The sequence below is a fragment of the Oreochromis aureus genome, linkage group 22 (genome assembly GCF_013358895.1).
Source record: "Oreochromis aureus strain Israel breed Guangdong linkage group 22, ZZ_aureus, whole genome shotgun sequence".
In the NCBI taxonomy this organism is placed as follows: domain Eukaryota; kingdom Metazoa; phylum Chordata; class Actinopteri; order Cichliformes; family Cichlidae; genus Oreochromis; species Oreochromis aureus.
In genome coordinates this window covers 29,322,975-29,348,223 of record NC_052962.1, presented here as the reverse complement: position 1 = coordinate 29,348,223, position 25,249 = coordinate 29,322,975, and the positions used below count along the sequence as shown (strand labels likewise).

General features: G+C 41.8%; 2 protein-coding genes across 2 annotated transcripts; one reads left to right on the top strand and one right to left on the bottom strand.

The window, feature by feature from the left end:
* Positions 1-8,119: 8,119 nt before the first annotated feature.
* On the top strand, positions 8,120-11,672 carry LOC120435487 (C-type lectin domain family 5 member A-like). Its single transcript, XM_039605170.1, has 10 exons — positions 8,120-8,157; positions 8,261-8,335; positions 8,713-8,823; positions 9,454-9,531; positions 9,792-9,860; positions 10,036-10,095; positions 10,381-10,440; positions 10,597-10,748; positions 10,859-10,983; positions 11,133-11,672. Exons 2-10 carry the CDS (start codon positions 8,305-8,307, stop codon positions 11,293-11,295), a joined length of 849 nt encoding a protein of 282 aa, XP_039461104.1. The 5' UTR covers positions 8,120-8,157; positions 8,261-8,304; the 3' UTR covers positions 11,296-11,672.
* Positions 11,673-12,130: 458 nt separating this feature from the next.
* LOC116318649 (zinc finger MYM-type protein 4-like) lies at positions 12,131-24,962 on the bottom strand (the record flags this gene model as incomplete). Its single annotated transcript, XM_039605174.1, has 5 exons — positions 12,131-12,717; positions 12,969-13,098; positions 13,209-13,457; positions 13,539-13,644; positions 24,927-24,962. Coding segments are annotated over 5 exons (711 nt in total), but the record flags the coding sequence as incomplete, so codon positions are not given.
* Between the last annotated feature and the right edge of the window lie 287 nt (positions 24,963-25,249).

Here is a 25,249-nt window from a genome sequence, read left to right as displayed (position 1 = left end):
TTAAAAGTCAAGTTTTAAAGGCGCCATTTTTTTCATATGTGTATATACACAGCAGATATACAGATGTATGTATGTACAAAAAATTTTGAAAGTGCTGAAAATTATTTAGGTATGTTTAAATACCACTGAGAGGTTTTTTTTACCCCATCCTCCCCAGTCATAGAAAGTTAAGGTTTCACCTGCACTGATGAGAAGAACCAGAGTGGTGATTGTGTGCACTGGGTGTCATGCGACCATTTTCATGTGCACATTCAAATGCGCATGTACAAGAGTGTGTATTGATTAATTGATTTCAAATCTGTTTGTGACTATAAGACCAAAAATATGGCCCCACTGAACTCTGGCTCAGGCTGGGGCTGCGCAGGGCACACAGCAGGCTCTGGTGGTAGCTGATTCTCAGCAAAAGAGAGCAGGCATAGGCTCGAACAAAGACGCTGGCAGTGTGGAGCCCACAGCAGGTGGCAGCGTTGAGAACTCAGAGGACACCGGGAAACCAGCTGACACAGGAGGCTGGGGCGGCTTGGCTGAGCCCCCAGTTGATGCAGTAGGCGGCACTGGTCCACGGCCCTCAGGGTGCCCAGGGTTGGCTGGGGCCTCAAACTAAGTCTCTGGGGTATGCTGTTACAGAGTTTCATTCTTTGGCAAAACCAGGTTAGCAGCACATCCAACAGCCTCAGATTTGGAGAGCTAGGGGACATAATAAACAGTCTTTGTAAAGGACTCAAAAAAGGCAAATGTAATGACCATAATTAAGAGTTAAGAGTTTCTGGGTTAGCAGGCTGGGAAACGTCAACAGTCTTTCTTTTCATTTTCTCCAGCTTGGGGAGATAATAAGGAGAAAGGTTGTTGTCACTCACCCCAGAGCAGTATTCTGAGGCGTGAGGAAGCGTTGTTTCCTCTGCAAAAAAGAAGGAGAGGACACTGAAAGAGCAGTGGAGACACAGGAAGAGGAGGTGGCTGACTTTCAATCTTTCCAATTTGACTTCCATTTTTCCCACTGACTTCCAATCATTCAATATGAATGACAGGAGGTCATGATCACAGAATATATAAAAGAAAAAAATGTTCTCTTCTTCTCTCTTGTGCTGGACTGAGGCCAGATTGCACACCACAGTGACCCACCATCTCATTCTGTCTTAAAAAGTGGTATTAAATACTTGAACATGCAGTTTTTGACATGACATCACAGTAGATGTAGTTGTATGCCTCTTTGTCAATTACAGTGGCAGAATAGTGCCACAAGGTGGTGCTGTCCTCCTTTTGTTGTGTTAGGCAGAAATAAAAAAGGATGTACTACTCAGAGAGATTAATAGATAAATAAGCTATGCTAATATTTTTTTTATTTTTTATTTTTTTAGTGGGGGTGGATTGAGCATTCAGTCAACCCTCATCAAACACTCATAGAACATTCCCTGAATGTTCCCTTGGAACTTCCCCATAACACTGGCACTTTTTTTTCCAAGAAAACATTTTACTAAAATGTTCAAGAATGTTTGAAAAATCTTTCAGATAGTTGTAGAATGATGATATGATATCTGTGAGATATAATATTTTGACTCCTTTGTGACATTTGAGAAGAACTGACAGAATCTGCAGAAAAGAGAAGATAGTTGTAGATTTATGGCTCACCACTGAACACAAGGTTTAAATACTGTGAAAATTTACCTAATAAATATTAAATAAGACATATGAAAATACACAGGAACAATATTTTAGTTTACTTCACACGGCCCTACAACAATGCTGGGCACACAATGTGCATCGTGACTTATGAACTTCTAACCCCTGCGAGCCAATCGTGCAGTTTAAGCAGAAGGTGAATAACGCGACTGAAAAAATCGCACACTGTATTCCCAGCTTAAACAATAATGAGCCATTAGACCGGCCTCCTTACTCACCTAAAATGAATCCTATTATGCACCTTCAGGACATTCTGGTTTTGCACATAGGCCAGTATGATCACCCACCCAGTATTCACCATGTGCAACAACATACAATACCGGCTATGTGGGATCAGATTCTTTAGAGGATCAACAAAGTGGTGACCTCAAGGCCCAACAGGGTCCAGGCACTCCTAGCAGTCAATACTAGACACGCACACTACTGATGTTAAAGGAGGTCAAACTGTGAAACTCAAAACTTCTGATGTCTGCAATGTGTGTGTGATCTTCCATACTCCATTAAAAAATATTTGTAATATATCTTATCAAATATATACAAAAATATTGTTGTGTTTTTAATGTCTCATAGTGTATTCATTTCCAGAGTTGTGTGTGTCTAAAAACTACTACAAAAACTCTCAACTGTAACTCTAAAATTGTGTTTACTTCTCTATGGTGTTTCAAATATTATGATATTTAATAAAACAAATATTATATAATACGATAATATTTGTTTTTGTTTTTAAAAAAAACAAATGTACATCAGTGAATTTTTTAAAAAGCAAACAGACAGACAGAGATGGAACAGAAGGGTGCAGCAAGTCAGCACCATCAAGGTCTTAAATGACCTCAGTGATGCTGAAAACAAAGGAAATCAAAGTTGTTATTCAAGCTGAACTCCCAGCCTTTGAAAGTTAACAGGAAGTTATTTTGCATTCAGTGTTTTGGCATATGAGTTTAAAATGTTCTCTATCTGATAAAATTTAGTCCAACAAAGATGAAACACAAAAGAAAGGGAGGGGCTACCTCCTTCCGTGCTTATTTAAGATTATGTGATAACTTAACGTGTGGTTACCTCAGTCAATCATGTTGTTGTCTGATACACAGTCTGTCATGTTTCCTGTTTTGTTAATGCAGCAGCATTTGTCACAACTATCTGATTTACCATAAATAAGAGGAAGAGAATGTTTACAGTAAAATAATTTAATACTGTGTGCAAACATCATGGCTGACTTATAGCTTCAGTGTTCTGATTAAGTTTAACTGGAAAAAAATGAAGAAAACCTACAAGACAAATGTTTGTTTTTTCATATATCGGACTTCACACTGTTTTCCTGCATGCAGCCACAGCCTGCTCAAATGTTATTGGTTAATACAATACAGTACCAAACATTTTGTCTCCAGTTAAACTCCAAACTCAAATGTTTTTGTGTGACACGTTTCCAAGGTCTGAATTGAACTTGCTGAATGATTGATTATCACTTATTACTTTAACCCCTTTCACGCATAGTGGTCACTACAGTGAACAGCTATTCAAAGGCTGTTTTCTTGTATTTGTGTCAGTATTGATGGTATACTTGCACATAAACCACTACATTGGACACTGATGTGTCACTTCATATCCTGCCACCCACTCCACAGGTGACGTTGTCCACCTAAGTGGACATGTAAAAATACTCTTTTGAAAAGTTTTTTTAAAGATGAAGATCAAAAGTCTTTTTTTTCCATGCCTAAAGATGAATAAAAATACTTAAGAACAAAATCCTGATTGAGGTTGTTATAATTCATGCTGTAAAGTATTTCAAATATATTCATGTATTTCTTTAGTATTTTGAGTGTTTAGCTCTTGGTTGCAGCTTCTACTTGTATTAGAGTTTATTTGATCTCTCAGTGTCCCTTCCTCTCTTTATCCTGTGTTAAGTTCATTCATGTTCAGTGTTTCTGTTTAGTTCCAGTTTTATTGGTCTCGGGTGCATTTTGTCTAGTCTGATTTCCTGTCTGTTCACCTTTATTGTTTTCAGCTGTTTTTAGTTTACCTCCTGTTTCCACTTCCCTCATTAGCTTGTGTAACTTTGCATTTGTTTGTTGCGTGTTATTGTGTTGGTGTCTTTTTTTTCTCCAGTGCTTTTTTGAATTTTGTTAAGTTTGTGTTCTGAACATTGTTATCCACAATAAAAGCACGTTTTTGGTTAACCTCCACTCTGTCACTGCAAACTGCATCTGGATCTAATCGTCCCACATTTTTTGACAAATTAAATTTTACGTTTAATTTTTTTGTATCTTCTGATGATTAGAAAAAGGAACAAACTAGATACATAAATTAATTTTAATGTAAAGACAGGACTGACAAAAGTTTTGATATGCACCAGCCACAATGTGTTAGTTTGATAGATCCTGCAAAGTAGCTCATAAAATTATTTGTGAGAAACCAGCAGTGATTGGACATCACAAATCTGTGTATGAAAGTCAGTTCAAACTATAAAATATGGTGAGCTTATTTGCTGAGCTGATTAAGCAGTTTCATTTCTTTCTAAAATAATTAAGAGAAAGAGCAATTTTATAGTGAGTGTTCAGACTCGAGGCGATACCTGCAGGTAGAACAAAGAGATGTTTTTCTACTGGTCGTCAAAACATTAAATGTAAATAAATAATAAAGAACAATTTTTTTTTTCTTTTACAGAAACAGAAGGACTAACTGAGGTCAGGATGTTGATGTTTCGGTGTGACAAGCTGTTCACAGAGGTATGTAAAAGGTAAGAACATTCACGTGGTGATAAATAGCCACATCGGAAAAACAAAACTGATATTTAGAGGTTAAAACAAGTATGCAAGGATAAAACAATATTATCTCCACATAAATTAAGACCAAACTATAGTACACATTCAGTCCTTTAACATATCAGTGCATTTGGTTATATTTAGTTCAACAAAGAAGAAACAAACAAGAAAAGGAGGCGCTAACACTTCAACGTGTGGTTTCTTTTGTGAACTTTGTTGTTGTATCCTGTTTGGTTAATTCAGCTATGGTTTCTGCAGCTATCTGATTTTCCATAAAGGAGGAACAGTGCATCGTAGTTTGCTGTGTATGGGGCTGCATAGCAACAACTATTCAGGGTCCCTATGCTGACCCCTCCCATTGCCAAAAGCACAAACAAATGGTTTGTGCATTAGAAGTATTAGAAGAAGGTGGTCTGTCATTTGCTGTTAAATGGATGGCCAGGTGCATGTGCATCAGTTACCTGCGCAACACTGTGGACCATCATATTCTGCTAGATAGGCTGAGACACTGGGTGGGTATATCAGGGGCTGCTTTGGACTGATTCGAATCTTATTTGCATGAACGATCCTTTTCTGTGGCTACCTCTAAGTACAGTTCCTCTTCTACTTTTCTTGCCTATGGTGTGCCACAAGGTTCAGTTTTGGGGCCTTTATTGTTTTTGTTGTATTTACTTCCTCTTCAGCACTTATTGAGCACTTTTAAGGACATTTTGTGTCACTGCTATGCAGATGATATTCAGTTATATATCTCCTTTAAGCCCCAAGATGTTTCCAAGCTACAGATTTTGCATTGGTGCATAGACTCCATTAGAGGTTGGATGGCTGAAAACTTTCTTCAACTAAATGAGGGGAAGACTGAAGTCCTTATTTTTGCTCCTAAAACATTTGCACCAAGTGTTATGGAAAACTTGGGTCCACTTGTTACATTTGCCAAACCTTCTATCAGGAACCTTGGTGTAACTTTTGACTCAGCTCTGACTTTGGACGCTCATGTTAAATCTCTGGTCCGCTCCTGTTTTTATCACTTGAGAAACAAGCTGAGTCCCATTGTATCGCGCTCCGAATTAGAAATTGTCATTCATGCATTTGTTTCATCTCGTCTGGATGATTCTAATTCTTTGTTTACTTGTTTATGTAAAGCCTCTTTGGAGCATCTGCAAGTTGTTCAGAACGCTGCTGCAAAGATTCTGACCAAGTCCTCCAAGTACTCCCATGTCACACCCCTGCTGATTCAGCTGCACTGGCTCCATTTGAAATTCAGAATCCACTTTAAGGTTTTGACCTTGACTTTCAGGGCTCTGCATGGACAAGCACCAACATATATCAGTGAACTTCTACATCCATACATTCCCAGCAGGTCCCTGAGGTCATGTGATCAGGGCTTGCTGGCTGTCCAACACACAAGGCTGAAAACAAAAGGCGACAGAGCTTTTTTAACTGTGGCCCCCAGATTGTGGAACTCTCTCCCTTTGAGCCTGAGATCTGTGGACTCAGTGGTGGCTTTTAAAAAACAGCTGAAAACTCATCTGTTTAAAATTGCTTTTGGTTGATTTTTATTTTTATGTTTTCACTTTGTGATTTTTATCTTGAAAGGTGCTATATAAATAAATTTTTACTTACTTTACCGTATTCTCTGATAGCTGTGGCCTCTTTCTGCAGGATAATGGGCCCTGCCACAAAGCAAAAATACTTCAGGAATGGCTTGAGGAGCACAACAACGACTTTGAGGTGTTGACTTGGCCTCCAAATTCCCCAAATCTGATCTCAGTTGCTCTCTCTCATAAAAAACTGTAAAATAAGCTGAGCAGAGAACACAGGGAGGAGTGCAGTTTGAGAAATTATAGTGAACAATGTACTTTTTACCAGCCTTGAGTCTATTGAAATTAAGCTTTAGTGTATTTAAAATAATACAAAATATCCATCTATAAAATGTTTTTAAGAGATAAATGCACATTAATAAAACCCCTAAAAATAGATAAACAGATGGCACACATAAGCACGTTATTTCAGCAAATCAAGATCTGAAATGTTGACTCCATTAAATCACACCAATGAAAAATGCACCAGCAAAACTCAAGTGACCTCGATGATACCGAAAATAAAAAGTTTCATAATTTTAAATTAAAGAAAAATAAAACTGTTATTGAAGGACGGGGTGCAGATAACATCTAATCCTCACCTTATAGAATGTAAAGGGAAATTATTTCATTAGAAAACAGTGAAAAAAAATAATTTACAAATGTTTTTCTGAAAATCCTAAAGAGACATTTAAAGTGAGTCTCGATGTTCATCTGTCTTTCATGAAGATAACATAAGATAAGATAAGATGTGGGAAATTTGCTTGGTCACAGCAGAAAGTGGACAGTGCAAAGTTAAGATCAGCAAAAATTAATAAAAAACAATCAAAAAGAACAAAATAAAATAGAATAAACATTATATTACAGGCACTGTAAAATAAAATGTTCAAATGTACAGTTGAAATAAGGTCCAGTATAAATTCTAGGAATATAAACATGGACATCTGTATTGTAAAAATATATAGATAAATTGCACTCAGTAATACTGCACATAAGAGAGAGTAAGCGAAGGTGTAATGCATGCGTGTGTGTGTGTGTGTGTGTGTGTGTGTGTGTGTGTGTGTGTGTGTGTGTGTGTGTGTGTGTGTGTGTGTGTGTGTGTGTGTGTGTGTGTGTGTGTGTGTCACATTTCATGAAGTTTTATGAAATAGCTATAAATACCACAAAAGATGATGAACCATCCCCAGAGCTACATATAAGGTCTGATATATCAGTGTGGTGCTAAATCAACGCAGGAATAAAACAATATCTGTGCATAAAACTTGAGACACATCAGTGTATATAATAACACTTAAACCAAGAAAGAAAAAAGTCAGAAGAAAAGAAGGAACCAACTGTTATCACTATTAGGTGATATTTTAATGTGTGGTCACTTATTACAAAATGTCTTGTTTCCTGTGGCTCTGCTTCTCGCATTCGACGTTGTGAGACACTGCTGTGAGAAAACAGTGAGAGAAACTGTAATTGACAAAAACATTTGACATTCTTGTAGCTGCACAAAGCTGCACTGTGTTAGAATATATTAAATGTTTAGCAAGCAAAACAGAAACATTTTTTCAAAAACAGCCATAAAATGTACTCTTATTGTTAAACATACAGTAACTACTCTCCTGTTCCACTTTATATATTTTCAAGTGAAATTAAATGAAACCATCAGGGGTTAATGATGAGATCACAGGTAACAACGTTGATGAGAACAAACAGTGATTTTACAGAGTTAGTCAAGACTGACCAACAGCTTTGTTTTGTCTTTCTGTTTTGTTCTGTCTTTATAGAAACATTTCCCATAAAGATGCATGAATAACACTGATACAATTTAACTAGATTGATCAGATGAAACACTTTATTACATTTTAATGTTTAAGGTAAATAAACACAACTATTGATGTGTTAATGATCATATTTGTCATGTTTGAAATCAGTTTTCGTACAGCTCATTAGTGTTGAGCAGGTTTTTTAACTGCTGTTTGAGAAGCTTCATTGGCACTAATATTTTTTTCTGCTCTATCTCTTTGAATCTAATAATAGATGAGCTGCGCTGTAGATAGACCCTCCTCCCCATCCTTTAAAGTCATCAGGAAGTTTATTTTTTAACAGAGAGCTGTGAAAGGTGTGTTTCACTTCTCTTTGAAAAGCCTGAGGTGAGGGTCGCAGAGGTGAAGCTTCATGCTTAATTTTCAGTAAATATTGAAGGAATTGGTTAAAATAATTAGCACCAGTTTGCTGTTTTGTATTGTGATTCAGACACAGGTGGACTAACTCTGAAGTCAGAAGCTTGAAGCCTCAGCATGATGAACCGTCCACAGAAATACATAGAAGGTAAGAACATTAATGTGTCAACAGGGAGGAGAAATATCTACTCTTTTTGTGAACAATGCTGTTTTCACAGAACAAAACAATATCCTTTTAGTTAAAATATCTTAACCCCTTACTTACAATTTTGTCATACAAATATATGAAATACCTCATTTATGAAGAAAAAAATAAAAAAGTCAATGATATTGTTATGTAATATACACTGTGTCATGTTTCCCTTTAGTCTAATCCAGCTGTGTCTAAGGTTTTATACCAGAAAACAATGGAATTCTATTAAACAGTGACATATCTTTACATCTTTGCTCAACTGCAGTAGAGTTAGAACTATTTATTAAATGTTTATGTACTTGTGTGTTCACTTTCTGTCTCCTCTAAATCAGGTGAAGCGCTTCACTTTCAACGTGAAAAATCAAACAATGCATTAAAGCTCAGAGTGGCCGTGCTGGTTGTCTGTGTTCTCCTGGTATCGGCTCTCGTGGTAATTTATCTCTGTAAGTTTGTAGTTTTATTTGTGTAGCTTTACTTAAATAACTTTCTGATTTATCGTAAATTAAATGAGAATCAGAATGTTTACTATAAAATTGTGAATAAAAACATAACTTATGACTTTTTAATTCATCTGCATCAAATGAAATACTTTTATTTAAAACTTCTAATAGGCTTCAAGACAAATTTGTCCAGCATTTTCATTAATAAATTTTAGCAAATAAATACATTTTATTTTAGGATATACTGTATTTTTTATTTTACTGTATTATCACCTCTTTCCTCTGGCAATGAGCGTCAAGTCCTTGCTTCTAGCGCTGTGTCTTATGCAACATATAGTCAGTTTATTACAGTCTGTTATTGATTTATTAAAGTTAATAAAACTGTCATAAACTTACAGCATGATAACTTGAGTAATGACATGTTTCATTAATTGGATGCTGGACACAACCATAAACATAAATGTGTTCTACTCTTTGGTGAAGAGATGTTTCTTGACACATTGTTTTTGGCATAATTTATATGTTTAAGGGCTTAAAAATATACTTTACAAAGAGTAAAGTATCTGAAAAATATTTAAAAAATATTACTGTATGATTTTTATTTTTTCTTATCTTATTTTTATTTTTCATAAGTGTTTGAGCTTTTGACAACCAGGGAAATGCTCAGAAACCTTGAGCTAAAGCAGGGAACTGTACAAACCAATGTCGCGGGTAAGAATATGAGACTCCTGCTTATTGTAATAAACCTTTGTTTGTTTGTGACCTCTGGAATTTAATCACACAACACACAGATATTATTATTATTATCATTATTATTATTATTATCATTATTAAACTTTGCTTATTGTTTTTTTCCAGCATTTTAAGATTTTAAATAGTTCCATACTTATGATTGATCCTGATGAATAACTGTTATTTTATTTGATCTTATTGTTTTTAATTTGTTTGGTTTTGTGGGGTTTGTGTTTTAGAGAGAGTGCCTGAAATCACACCATGTAGTACAGTGCAGCCCACATGTCCAGAGCCTGAAGTAAAAATTAGTAAGTTATGAATTTTAAACTTGACACATTTATTTATGATTTATGTATCTGCAGAAAGAGATCAAATAAACAAATATGTAGCTGCAGGACCCAGGGAGCATCCTGCGTCCCTCAAATCAAAAAATTTGAAACATTTATGAACGTCAATTTTTCTTTAATCTCTTTTTCATAACAGTAACGGAACCGTGCAACACAATACCAACTACAACCCTGCAACCTACTGAAATAAACATGCGTAAGTTTTAAATGGTCTTTTATCTGTTTTTATCTTCCGATCCTGCTGCCGCCAAATCACAAAAAAAGTGCGCATGCACAAAAACATACACACACATACACATATACACATATATATATGTATGTGTGTACATATATATATATATGTACACACATACATATATATACATATGTGTGTGTGCGCGCGCAAGACACACACACACACATCTATATATAGCCACATTTTAAAAACAAATTGTGTTTCTGCTGAAATTTTATGAAAATGTGTTTATTTTTTTCATAACAGTAACACAATCGTACAGCACGATACCGCCTACAACCCCACAACCTCTTGATATAACTACGGGTAAGTTTTATATTTTGTCTTTGATGTGCTTTTTCAATCCTCTGATTAAAGAAACAAGGATGGACTGACAGAATCAGTACGTTAGACTCCAAATCACACAATCATAAACATGTTTTCTTCCACCTGACTGAAGTGTTTGATGCAATCTCTTCAAAGATGATCCATGTTATAAATGTGAAGATGGCTGGAAGCAACATGGAGGAAAGTGCTATTTTTTCTCCACAAGCAAATCATCCTGGAATGAGAGCAGCACTGAATGTATCACTAAAGGAGGAGACCTGGTTAAGATAGACAGCAGTGAGGAGCAGGTACAAACCACTGCTGCAGGTTCATGTTCTCACCCTCATGTTTCATCATCCCAGGACTGAGGCTGGTAAAAATGTTTCACAAAGTAACGTAATCATTTTTTTCTGTTTAGAGCTTCTTGAGGATAGCTATTCAACAAAAAATCAAGAGCTATGATGACCTTTTCTGGATCGGACTGACAGACTCAGCAGTAGAGGGCAGATGGTTGTGGGTGGACGGCTCACCGCTGAATGAAAGGTTTGATTCAATCCAATTACAGAGGAGCCAGATTTTATGACCTGCAATAGTGGCAAAAGACTGAACAAATTGTCAAACTGTTTTTGTTCATTTTCAGAATCAAAGTTTAGCTTTAACAGTTAATGCCCGTTCTGTTCTTCATCCCTTAGTTTGACATTTTGGTTCTTTCATGATGAGCCAGATGATTGGACTGGAGAAGATCCTGATGGAAAGGACTGTGCTAGGATGGGGCCAATGTATTGGTTTGGTATTTCCTGCAAAGTAACTCATAGAAGTATTTGTGAGAAACCAGCTGTGGCTCTGTGTGACTAAATTTAATTCGGGAAGTAGAGGTGGGAGTAGAGGACACAATGAGGCCGTTTTTCAAAAGCTAATGCTGCAAACTTTTAAAGCTTCCTTTCAGAAATTTGTAATGAAAAGATATATATATGATTTAAAATGAAATAAATGTTAATGATTGGTTTTTTCATTTTTTTATTTTTTAATGTATGTATTATGTGCTAAAACTGCAATGTCACCAGTGAAACGCTTTTTTTTTGTTGTTGTTGTAACTTTTAAGAATTTACATCAGTGTCTGACCTCACGGAGGAGTTATATAACTAAAGCCTATAAAAATAAGCTTTGTTCTGTCTGTTTTATTAAAATAATATAAAGACTTTCCAGACTGTAAATAGACTCAAAGGAGACAAAAGACAATTTAAACCAGGTGTCTCAAACTCCAGGCCTCGAGGGCCGATGTCCTGCAGGCTTTAGATGTGTCCTTGATCCACCACAGCTGATTTAAATGGCTAAATTACCTCCTCAGCATGTCTTGAAGTTCTCCAGAGGCCTGGTAATGAACTAATCATTTGATTCAGGTGTGTTGACCCAGGGTGAGATCTAAAATCTGCAGGACACCGGCCCTCGAGGCCTGGAGTTCGAGACCCCTGGTTTAAACCAACGAGTTAACATTTAATTTTGGAAACTTGAGGGGAACTTTTACAGTAACAGAGACATTTGTTGCTGGTCTGCAGGGTTCAGATCAGCCTTTTAACCAACGCAGAGCTCTCGCAATCAGCAGCACGAAGAGAAAACAAAACATTGCTGACAACTTGATGTGGAACGATTTATGACAGGAACACTGGCACAGATGTGAGGCGGGTTTCTGTTTAGATTTTATATTGCTGGGAGGTTTCTTCTTTCACACGCCTGCTGACTGACTGGTCAGCCAAAATTCAAGGCAAACTGGTGATATAGTATTGACATATGGAGCTGGCATGATGAAACTCTTTTTTACAGTTTAAGAAACAGTTTTAAATTCAATTGTAATCTCTAAAGTCTCATTTAGCTCTATTTTTAGCTTCCACCAGCTGCTGATGGAAAAATCTGGTGTCTTTCTGCCACTTGTTCATAAACAGTGTGTTTTTAAACAGCCATCTTTCACTGAATCATGCTGATGTTTTTACTGTGTATATATTCTTAAATCAATCTTGATGCACTTATTAAAAAAGTCCGTCAAACACTGAGTCCTCCTGATCAGGTGTAAATGATGGGTCATCCAGTGGTTACGGGGCCATACATGTACCCTCTCTCGCCCCCTCCTGCAGCCCTCGGACAGCAAGGATTCGGATGATCGTGGCTTCCATGCTGCTGTCATTGAGAGGGGCAGGCGAGAACCACAGAGGGCTGCTGGGAAGGCAGCTCCGATCTGGCTGGAGGTAGAAAAGATCGCTGCGCTGCCTCAGCGATGCTGGACTACATGAAATAGGAGAAAATATGTTTTTTTAAAAATAACATTAATAATAATTTGAGGTCATTAAAGTTAGAGAGCACTAAATGTAAATACATTTAATACATTTTGTACCTTATTTTAGTGTTGATACAGAACTGTTTCAGTTTCTTATGCATTAAATGGGTTAGCAAATCTAACTAGGAGAAGTAATACAGCTGATAGATGGAGATAAAGGGTGATAGGCATAAATCCCTAAGGAGTTAGAGACACCGACCACTTGGAGAGGTAGAACTCGTAGAGTCTGACTGGACAACGAAGGGGGTTCTCCTGGTTCTCCATCATCTCCAGGAAATCCTCCTCAGACTCGTTTTTCTTAACCTTCTTAGCTGGGACGTCATACGTGTCTGAAGAACACACAAAAACCACAACAACAAGACTTAAGTAAAAACGTAAACTACCTTGTCATACAATTTACTATAGATGAACTTCATTTGGCCCCTCAGCCGTTTGGTACCCGACTCTTCCTGGTTTGTACAAGTAGGTGGGTGGAAGCGTAGGAAGGTGGTCTTGGTGTTGCTCTTGCTGGTTTTGGTGCAGAGTGTGATGTTTGCAAAGGACAGCCGGCGGTGCTGCTCAACTGTGGTGAAGCCAAAGTACTTGCAGAAGAAGAAGAGCAGCGTGTTGAGCAGGACAGTGGGGGAGTACGCCCCCAGCTGTTTACAGTCCCACAGAAACTGCTCCTCCACACAGGACAGCACACAACCTGCAGAAAACAGCAGGCAGCTGATGGACCTGATCAAAATATCAAAGACAGGAAAAAACTAAGCTGCTGAAGATAATTTACCTCCGCCTGTGACTGAAGGTTTAAGGATCTTGGTCAACTCAATGGAAAACCTGTCGTAGATGAGATCACTGAATATGTTCTCCAGCCGACCGTTCTGAAACAGAAACTACAGAGAAAGACAAACACAAATATGGCTCATTAAACACTAAACACAGGATATGGTTATGACAAACAGGTGGATGACAAATTAACAGAAAAAATAAACAATCGCTCAGTGTTCGATCACTGTGCCCACAGAGCAGCATGAAAGCCCCATGAGACTCTCCCAGCCTCTAAATCTTATCATTAGCCGCGCCCTCCTTGTTTTTTTCACCTCTTTGTGTGTGTGTGTGTGGGTGTGTGTGTGTGTGTGTGGGTGGGTGTGTGTGTGTGTGGGTGGGTGTGTGTGTGCGTGAGGTTTCTAAGGTTGTACCAGTAATCTTCAGAATAACCACACCTCTGCACACTGATCAAACATGGAAACCAAGCATACAGGCAAGGGTGAGTACGCTAGTATAGATAACACCGGGTACTGTGGAAACTTGTGCTGTAAAAACAAGTCCACCCCCATCGAGCTCGCCCAAATCACCAGAACACAAACGTCATAAAGCCCAGAAGCCCCAGAGTTTATCTAAATTGTCTGTTCGCCAAGTTGGTTGAATTCTCAGTGTCAATTTGCAGCAGTAGACAAAGAGGCAGTGTGTGAGCATCATCCTTCCCAGTGCGTTAGAGCAACTAAATTGAGGTGTAATACGCTGAATAAATGAATTGGTTGTTGCCGAGAACGGCTGAAAGAGAGTAAGAGTAATTATCCTTAGGCGTGGCTCGCCCCACTCGCTTTGGACGCGAAGCGAGACCCGTGGGACGGGAGCTAGGCTGGCGACCTGGGGGAGGTGGAGGACCCCCGAATAGCTAATTCGAGGTGTGAGCATCCTCGTCACAGTTGAAGTGCGTAAGAGAATAGGCCCCCCCACGTACTCCGCTAGGGACGTATGGGCCGCGGAGGGGAGAGAGGCAGAGTCTCTGCAGCAGCGCTTCTAAGCTGTGTGTGTGTGTGTGCGAAGCGCGAGAGGTTGCGTCTCGTGTCTGGATTGAAATCGAGTGGCTAAATTCCCCACAGTTTACAGCCTGTATGAGTGTGGGCCCAAGTTCTTTAGCCGGTTAGATTCTGAGTCAGAGATTCCAGATTCCTGCTACAGTGTCTTTAGATTGTGAGTGTGTATAAAAGTTAAAATAATTTGTTGCAGTTGACACACTGCCTGACGGTGGGGCTGAGTTCGTTCGCCGGTAAAATTCCGAGCTGAGTCTGTTAGCCGCTGTAGCGCCTAGGGACTGTTTGGGTTAAATTTGGGGTTAGTAAATTAGGCTTAAAGTTGAATTTGCGTCTAAAACTGTGTGTTTGGGTTTTGCAGAGCGAGACGCACTCTGTGTGGTGTGTTGAGTGTGTGGGAGAAGGAAGTGTCTCCCATAGCAGAGTGAAGCAGACTGATAGAAGGAGGAGGAGTCAGTGTTGCCAACTCCTCAGTATTGAAAATCGCTATTGGCTGTCCTAAAAGTCGCTAGAAGTCGCTAAATGACATCATCGCCTAATTTGCATAATTGGTCATGCTAATGTAATTGTAACCTACCTACGTTGTTGGAGAGAGAAATAACATCGTGGAAGAGACATAAAGTGAATAAAAAACGTCCTAAATGCATTTAGAGTTTACTTAGAACTACAAATTAAATTTCTTTTAGCAATTATTGTTTTTTTTAATGTCACAATTCCAACCCTGCTCCTTTACCCGGGCTTGGACCGGCAAAAGTGACCCGAAATAGGAGTTACAAAACAGCATAAGAGTAAAAGATGAACTGACTGAGTTATAGTCAGTGCAGAGCAGCGGCTTTGCTTATGCGCGATTCTTTTGCAGTTTAGACGCATAGGTGTGATGTGGTGTGATATGCATAACTATGTAACTATATACTCTATATATCTATGTGCACTGAACATATATATTTTAACTTTCATGTAGAGTCTTAAGCACAAGACATTTTTGCTTCACCGAGGTTTATTAAGTTGGTACATTAACAGGGCAGTTAATGTAAGGGGAGAGTTCTCCTGAATAATTTACTCTCCGGTAACTAACCTTTCCTAATACACACTCAACGTCTTTAACGCAGCACAACCAAAACAGTAACATTGTAATAGAGATCCTGAACACATCACGATAAAATATCACACACACACACACACACACACACACACACACACACACACACGCACACACACACACACTTTGAACCCAAACTGAAGTGTTTTTATATATGAGAAAGCATGTAACCTATAAGATTGTGCCACTTGCTGTATAAGATTTAATAATTAGGATTAATGTGTGACCTTTGACCGTGTCATGACCTATTGTGATAAACCAGAGCAAGGGGTACTCAGAGTCCTGACTGGCCTTTGGCCAAGACCTTGGCCACTACCTGACCCCTGCAGCTGTGTTGGGCGTGTGGGAAAGTTACCCAGCAGCAGGGGGCGGGGATACTGGTCCCTATATTAGGGGACCAGAAGACACCCCCAGAGCTTTTTTCCTCCTGCTGCTGCTACCTGTCCGTCTCTGTGTTGCTCTGCTGTCTGTGCTTAAGGCTGTACACCCCGGGGTTTTGCTTTGCTTGTTTTCTGCTCTGTAATTTTCTTGCTAAATGTCTGTATGTATTTTTCCTGCTGTTCATATGATTCAGTGTATTAAACTCTGTTCCAAGAATTCTACTCTTTTACAGAGCATCTTTTTGAGTTTCTTGATTTTAATTGGATTTGGATCTCCACATCGTTGGTGGGAGAAGGTTATCAGAATGGCTTCAAAATTTGCGACCACAGTGAACATCTCCTGCCCTGATAGCAGCTGGGAGAGGACTATCCTCCACCCGTGAGCGCTTTGGAACGGGCGAGGTGCCCACGGCAGCACACACTGCTTGTTGAGAGTAAAAGCGATACGCGCTTTCACGTCAAAAAGTCATCATAAATAAGTCTCCAATAACACCAGAAAAAGTCGCCAGATTTGTCGCTAGTCGCTTTTTAGAAAAAAAGTCGCTAAGGGGTCTGAAAACTCACTAAATATAGCAACAAAGTCACTAAGTCGGCAACACTGGGAGGAGTGAGCAGCCCAACTCAGAGGGGTGGATTTGAGCGTGAGGGTGTAACTGAGGAGGAGCATTAAGGGGGACAGGCGAGAACAAGGATGACATCTGGTGGATGGGGGTAAGTATTACATTTGTGAAATAAAATGGCAGATTTAAGAGAAATGATTAGAGAAGAGCCTAGGGTTAAAACAGGAGATGGAATCATATGGAAAACCACTGAAAAATAGAGAGAAGAATTGGGAAAAGCTCCGAGGAGCATGATTTCTAGATATAATACAGGTAAGGATGGGGAAATATGGGAAATGCGGAAAGAAATCAAAGAAATATGTGATGAAAGGGGATTGACAGATGATACGCGCTGCCCACTAGCCAAAGCGCTGTTAAAAGCTGCAAGAATTTCTGAAGAAAAAGGAAAGAATTTGAGAAAAGAGTTGGAAGGGGAAAATGTGTGGAAGAAAAGGAGTATTAAGAAACAACTTGAGGAGGAGGAGGAGAGAAGAGCTAACCTAATGAAATGGGGAGTTTGGTGTCAGGGGGTGGAGCATTGAATGAGGGAGCCGATGGAGGAAAAAGGTAAGCAGGGTCTCTCGTCTCCACCGCCCCGGCCCACTGCGCCCTCTGTTGAGTGTCCCCTGCCAGTGTGTTCAGGAAATTTCCCAACTTTCGTGGTTATAGACGGAAGTAGGGAGAAAGAGGACGGCACAGTGGTGAAGCTCAACTCGGGGACCATCAACTGTGATTATGAGCCCACTAAGCGGCCTAGGCCTTTGAACAGAACTCTGTTTAAAATTTCACCAACGACTTTGACTCTTCGCCCGGACAATGCCACAGTGGGAATGGCCACAGGAGGGGGCCCTGAGGAGGCCTCGCAAGGAGAGGTAAGTGAAGAGGGAGAAGAGCCAGTTCAGTTTCGAGAAAGAGAATGAGAATCATGAGAATCCTACAAAACAATTGAATTTTAGTGAGACTGAAGAACCTGAAGAGTATGAAGCATTTTATAGGCGAGGACAGAGAGAATTACGTGAGGAAGAAGAGCAAGGTTGTCGTATGTGCCTGCGCAGCCAATCCAAAGGGGGAAAGGTCCATTGGGACACCGAGAGTAAGGGTCCTGGACAGTACCCCATTGTGGCTATGAGTGGCGGGGATAGAAGGTACAAGCCTTTTAATGTGGGGGATGTCACTGGATTAGTACAGATGCTGCCTCCCATGACGGAGGGAGGGGCAGCGTGGCTGCGACAACTGGATAAAGTGACTTCAGACACCCAACTGGCTCTGGGAGATTTCAGGGCCATAGCTGGGAGATGCATCACTATAACATCGTTAGAAGAGGTACAGATGATAGCAAGGGTGGTGGATCTTCCTGATGCCACACCTTACTGCTGTGTGCAGGAGAGAGTAGAGAATGCTGTTAGGCAGATGTACCCAAACCCAAATGCTGCGGCAATTACTAAACTGGAGTGGAAATCTAATCAGAACTCCAGAGACTATGTAGAGCAGAGCAAGGAGAAGTGGCTGCAGCAAACTGGCCACAACCCAACTACAAGGGGTCTCCATCAAGAGTGGTTCAGGAAAGCAGTGTTAGAAGGAGTTCCAGAGGAGGTGAGAGAGAAAATTTTGGATGACCCTGATTTAAAGGGGACGGATTCACATCGCTGGGAGACACACTTGGTGCACCATCTTGATAAGTATAAACTGGAGAAAGAGAAAAAGAAAGGTGATCTAGAGGAACTGGAAGAACAACTCTTGAGATTGAAAGTGGGAGAATCAAAGCACCAGGCTGTAGGGAAAAAGAGAGAAGGGAAAGCCCACCTGACTCTATTTGCCCTGATTTTTGCTCCAATAACTATCCACTGAATCCCTGTCCGGGACACTATGACGGACTGCAAGCCGCACCGATGCCCAGCTGGGGTGGGAATATGGGGCCCGGTAGGGGCAAGACAAGAGGCCGTGGTGGCTCGGTGGGTGTGAGTGGGGCACCTGGCTACGGGAGGGGAGCACCTGGAGCGGGACGTGGGTGGCGTGATGTTTGTTGGATTTGTGGTCAGCCAGGGCACTGGGCCAGAAACTGTTATCAGCAGCCTCAACAATACACTGGTCAGTTGCAGTGGGGTAGAGGGGGACCCCAGTATCAAGCACCTAACCCACACATGACACCCGGACCACGTCCACAATTCCCAACCTGGGAGGCTGGCTGGGACGGGCAGCAGTGGATGCAGTGACACGCCCCACAGAGAGGCCGGGGAGACAGGGGAAAGGCAGATCCCTTGCTCCCAATGACAGTGAATGGACTGACTCTGCCGTTCCTGGTTGATACTGGAGCCACATATTCTACCATTTGTGAGGCCCCAGGAGAGACACGATTATCTGGGGACGAAGTCAGTGTGGTCAGCTTCTCTGGGGTTCCAATGACGCTGCCTGTCACAACACCTTTAAAGACTGAACTTGGAATCCAAGCAGTGATGCATCCATATGTGATTTTAGCCCAAGTCCCGGTAAATTTGCTGGGCAGAGACTTGTTGGTCAAACTTGGAGCGGTGATCATGTGTGGGGCTGACGGACTGACAGTGACTTTGCGAGATGGCACTCAGCTTCCGTGCATCTCGACAGGGACCAGAGGTCAATGGCTGCTGTCTGAGGACATTGAGCAAACAGCTGACATCTATTGGGCCCAGCTGACTACGTCTGACGGCATCCTGGCTCATTTTTGGCTTTGGCGCCCCTGGATAATGGCCTTGGATGTTTACTCTCCTCCCATTGACCCGTACCATGTGACGCTCTTTTATGACCGCTATAAAACTGAGTAGTATGAAGATCTGTTTTTTGAGTTTCTTCAGGGCAAATCTTGGGAGGTTTGTTCTGAAGACATTTATGTGGGACCTCAGGGTGTAGCAGCCCTGGTCCGGTTACCGGAGGATAAACAGAGCTGGTTCAGAATGGGCGACAATTTGGTCCCTCATGTGTCCTTGGCAGTGTATTCCGAACACCAGGCGAAGGACCTGGGTCCTATGATATGGGTGGCATCCCGAGCAACCGATTGGAAACACACTCAGATCCCTGACATCTCCTTCTCCCCGAGCACAAACACGTATAGAATTTCTACTACCCAGAAGGACGAGGGGGTGTTAGAACACCGCCCTATTCGGAGAACTCATGGCAGGGAACTGACGGACCACCCAGAAGCCATTAAAGGCTTGGCGGCCCTACCACACACTCTGTGGTCACAGGGGCCTACAGATGTTGGCTTGACCACGTGCTCCTCTGTGACTTTTGAGCCGAAGACGGAGGTCACGATTTGGCGTCTGCAATACCGTCACAGACCTGAGGCGGAGGAGGATATTGCAGAGACCATAGAGGGCTTATTGAAGGTGGGGGTGTTAGAACCCTCAACCTCGCATTGGAACACTCCGATTTTGCCTGTAGAAAGCACGGCACGGGAAAGTATCGTATGGCGCATGATTTAAGGACCATCAATGATATCTTGAAAACTAAAACTGTTCCTGTTCCTAATCCTTTCACAGCTCTCACCAATCTTTTACCTGAACAACAGTGGTTTACCTGTATTGATTTGGCTAATGCTTTCTTCTGTGTGCCATTGCACCACTCCCTGAGAGATGTTTTTTCGTTCACTTATAAGGGTCGCCAGCTCAGGTATACCAGGCTTCCACAGGGGTTCGCTCTGTCACCAGGAATTTTCAATCAGGTATTGAAACAGACGCTGGGGCCATGTGTACTTCCAGTGAAGTGCACCCTGGTCCAATATGTGGACGACCTGCTCATTGCGGCTCCCACGGCCGACGCTTGCTTCCAAGCTACCGTGACCGTGCTCGGGAGACTGGCGGAAGCAGGGTTTAAAGTAAGTAGAGACAAACTACAGCTGGTAAGACCAAAGGTCACATTTTGGGGAAAAGAAATCCAGCAATATCGGGTTGGGATGTTGGCCAATCACAGAAGTACCATATTATCCCACCCCAGACCAGAAACAGTGAAAGACATGCTTTCCTTTTTGGGTCTCACGGGGTACAGTCGACACTACATATCAGATTATGTAGGCCGTACCAAACCCCTGTGTGACCTAATCAAGCAGCAGGGTATGAAAAACCTGACTGGTAAGTTGAATTGGACCACTGAAGCAGAACAGATCTTCATTTCATTGAAACAAGATCTATCACGCACCGCTGACCTTGTGGTTCCAGACTACAACAGAGATTTCTTTTTAGATGTTTCTGAAACAGATGGGGTAGTGAATGGAGTTTTGTTTCAGAAAAAAGGGAGCTAGACATGTGCTTATGTATATTAGCATTGCACTAGATAACATGGAGAGGAGGCATCCGACATGCACACAACATGCGGCAGGAGCAGCTAAAGCTATCCAAAGGGTCGCTCACATTGTCAGGGGGCATCCGCTGAGAGTGTTGACTACACACAGCGTGGTGGCATATGTGAATTCAGAGGCTTTTACTATGACTTCATTGAGACAGCAGAGACTCTGTAGTCTTGGAAGCCCCTAATTTGACATTCACACATGAAGGAGTCAATATGGCAGACCAAATGGGATCCGGAGAACCCCATCTCTGTGCCCAGGTGGTCTGGAAGGAAGAAAAGACTAGACCAGATCTTAAAGCAGAGCCATTGGAGGGCGCGGAGGACCTCTTCACAGATGGCTGTTGTTTTAGGGATGAGAAAGAGGGACTGAAGGCAGGTTATGCAGTAGTGAGAGGAGAAAATGGGAGACTGGGGATTGAAAAAGAGGGAGTGTTGTGGGCCCAGCAGTCTGCTCAGCGTGTTGAGCTTAGAGCTGTCATTGAGGCCCTGAAATTGGGGAAAGGGAAAAGAGTGAACATCTACACGGACACACATGTGGAATTGGGCCAGTGGAAACAGGCTGGATTTCGAACTTCGGCACAACAGCCCATCAAACATGGAAAGGAAATGGAAGAGCTGGAGGAAGCTCTAAAAGGACCTTTGAGGTGCCAATCATCAAATGCAAAGGTCATGATGATTCAGACACATGGGTAGCGAGAGGAAACAGAGTAGCTGATGAGGCGGCAAAGAGGGCGGCTGGATACACGGGAGTGAGACCGATGGAGGTATGGAGGATGAGGAAAATCCTGGATTGGAGAAGGAGGACATCATTAAAGAGCAGGAGAAGGCCCCGCTGGAGGAGAAATCAGTATGGAAAGAAAGGGGGGCCAGAAAAGTGGAGGAAATATGGAGAGGACCCAAAGGGAGACCGGTCCTAACTGTGGGTCTGGCAGAGAGGAAGATCAGAGAGGCTCATGGCCTAGGACATGTGGGGGTGACCCAGATGGAGAGGAATCTCTGTCACTGGTGGCACCCATATTTGAAAGACATGGTGCGGGAGCATGTGAGGACTTGCCTGATCTGTGGACAGTACAACTCCAAGGTAACAGTGAAGCCGGAGATGGGTAAGTTTCCCCTGCTCCAAAGACCAGGGCAGGAGATTGTAATCGATTACACGGACATGGCTATGTCCGCAAAGGGGTTCACATATCTGCTGGTTTGTGTAGATAGTCTGACGGGGTGGCCAGAAGCATGGCCGGCGAGGAGAGAAGACAGTAAGACAGTGATTAAGTGTTTGGTGAACCATTACATTCCTTGGCATGGTTTCCCCAAAAGAGTCAGATCAGATAATGGGACTCATTTTAAAAATAAACACCTTCAGGTGGTGGAATCTATGTTGGGACTCCAATATAAGTTTGGGACGGTTTATCAGCCACAATCTCGGGGCAGGGTGGAAAGAATGAACCAAAATTTCAAAAGCAAAACTCTGTGCACAGACAAAAACGGATTGGGTTGTTGCACTCCCAATAGCCCTGATGAGCATTAGATGCTCTGTCAATCAGTCTACCGGGTTCACTCTTTATGAGTTGTTCACGGGAAGACAATTTCCTGGGCCCACCGCAGGGATCCCAGCTTTGAGGGAGGAGGTACCTCCTTAGAATATGTTAAGCAGATCAAGGACAGGAGCAGACGGTGCCGGAGGCGAAGTGGGTGTGGCTGAAGGTGTACAAGCGGAAGTGGAACGAGCCAAGGTGGACAGGTCCATTCGAAGTGGTGACCAGGACTTCGCATGCAGTTCAACTGAGAGGGAAAGGTGAAACCTGGTATCACTGGAGTCAATGCGCTGTGGCAGAGGAGCATAGGAGGTCCGAAAGGCTCTGTAAGAAGGGGGACTCGGCTGAAACCCCCAAAACATAGATCTTTTGACATAGGGGCAGAATAATCACCTGATCTATGCAACGGACTGAAGGGTAGTCTAACCCCTGACGTTGAAGAAAGAAGAGGAGCAGAGAATCACCCAACCAGGAAGATAAAGGTCACTTCTCCTTAGACAGAGGTTCTAGTCTAGGCATAAAGTAAGAGGGGTTGTGGGAAAGTTGGAGAGTGATGGGAGTTGTAGGGGTTGTTATTATTGTTGCTGTAACCATGATTTTTCTTGCATGTGAGTTGCCCGGGGACAGACTTCAGACCACGCCAGAGCCTCCAGCATTCCAGGCCACGGTGAGAATAACCAAACGCAGCACATCAGGTAAAAGCGACGCCTGTTTAAATTCTTACGGTGGCATAGAGTTGGACTACGTTACATGGTCCACGACTTCGTTCACATTTGATCTCTTTGCACTCATGAATTGTGGAGGCCGAAATTATAGAATTTATGATATTTGCGTGTGTTATCAACTCTCATTCAACCGTTATTGTCAACAGGGGTGGACATGGTTAAGCGGGAGATGTGCCTGGTCGCAGGTGGTGGGGTACACTGGAAACTGGAAAACACACAGCCAGAATCAAGAAAGTTGGGGGGGCAGGTTGTATTTATAGCGAGATTTTAGGACCCCACAGAATCTATTGACTCTGTCATTGAGGAACTGGACAGCTCCACCCACAGGAATCGCAAATAGGGCGGTTTATTTTACCCTAGGAGTGGATGTGGTCGGGAATGACCCATATGGAGTGGTCAAGGTGAACTTCAGAAATTCATTACAAGGTTTGTTCCCAACCCCGGCACCACTTTTTGAAAATTTTACAGGGATTATGGAAGTGGATTACACTAAATTAAAACCCAGACAGTTAATCTCTATGGCGACTCTCTAAAAGGATAGTAATGTGTGGTTAGATTGGTTGATTCAAAACTCCCAAGAGCAAAATGTGTCTAGTTGTGTGGCCTGTGCGGCGGCTAGACCACATTTATTCACCGAACTGGCACCCCTGTATCCAGAGGACCGCTGGGATGCATGCTTAGACTAACTAGGGAGGCAGTTTCGGAGAGCAACTGCACATTGTTGGCCAGTCTGTTTCCCCCAGTTGATAATAAAACGGCAATGGGACCGTTCACACCGAGAAAAGCGAATTACACCTGTTTTAATTTTACTGTTTCTGAACCTTCCAGCCACAACCATGACGCCGGCGAAGTTCCAACTGACTGGTGTGTAGAAATCTTTCCGGCCAGAGGGAACGCCTCACGGGAGAAAGACACATATATTGGTTCATGGGCACGATCTGGTTTGTATTATTATTGTGGAGAATATCGGTTGTTTGTGAGAATTCCAAGGGGAACCTCTGGCTTGTGCGCCTTAGTACGGCTGGGGGCCCCGTTAATACTAGTGGGTGAAAAGAGGGTGCGACTGGGTAAACCCAGCACTGCCTAGCTAACAGCGAGACATAGACATCATGTGTTGAATAAGCGTTCGACGAGCTTATTTGACCTTTCTTCAGGTTCACCAATGTATATAGATTGCATTGGTGTGGCCCGAGGAGTGCCGGTCGACTATAAGTTGGCTAACCCAATTGCAGCTGGCTTTGAGAATTTGCCTTTGATTGCAGGGCTTATCCCAATTACTCCAAATAAGAATGTGGACCGTATTAATTACATCCATTATAATGTCATAGGTGGAGAAAGGGGGCACTTGCGCGATGTTTGGCGATATGTCCTGCACTTTTATTCCTAATAATGCAGCCCCTGAAGGATCTGTGACCAGAGTGTTGGAAGGCCTGAAGACCCTGTCCAACACCATGCACGAGCATTTCATTCCCGTAATGGAATGGCAATGGAAGGGTTTTATTATGTCTATTTTGGTTTCTTTATCTACTTTTACAGCTATTTTGGTAACATGTGGCTGTTGCTGTGTGCCTTGCCTCAGAGCATTATTGGTAAGAGTGTTCATAAATGTTGAAAAGTCACTTTTCTTACCCAAGTAATACAGGTCGTCCTGTCCCTGTAAAAATATAACTCTGTAATTATTTTATGTAATTAAAAACAATTCTTACCCTGCAGAGATGAAGGCTTGGGTCTTTCTTCCTCTTTTATCATTTGTCCATGCTTCTGCCCTTCCTCGCTCTGCTCTATCTCCATCTCAGGCCTGATGAGCTCACCCTGTAAGTGTTCAGGATGCAAACCCCAAAATTACTTTCCAAAATATACAGAATGCTTTCTAAAACAGATGAATCAATATCACTTACTATTGCAAAATGGGAAGCGGATTTATCAGTTAACTTAGACCAAAACTTCTGGTCTCAGATATGCATAAAAACCTTTCATTTAATTAGAAATCCCAGTCTTCAATTAATTCAATACAAAATACTACATAGAG

Excerpts from the sequence above, each read along its gene's own strand:
- LOC120435487 (XM_039605170.1), top strand. The coding sequence starts at position 8,305 with ATGATGAACCGTCCACAGAAATACATAGAAG. Across the intron at positions 9,861-10,035 it reads AGAGCCTGAAGTAAAAATTA|TAACGGAACCGTGCAACACA; the intron begins GTAAGTTATGAA and ends TTTTCATAACAG. Across the intron at positions 10,441-10,596 it reads ACCTCTTGATATAACTACGG|ATGATCCATGTTATAAATGT; the intron begins GTAAGTTTTATA and ends ATCTCTTCAAAG.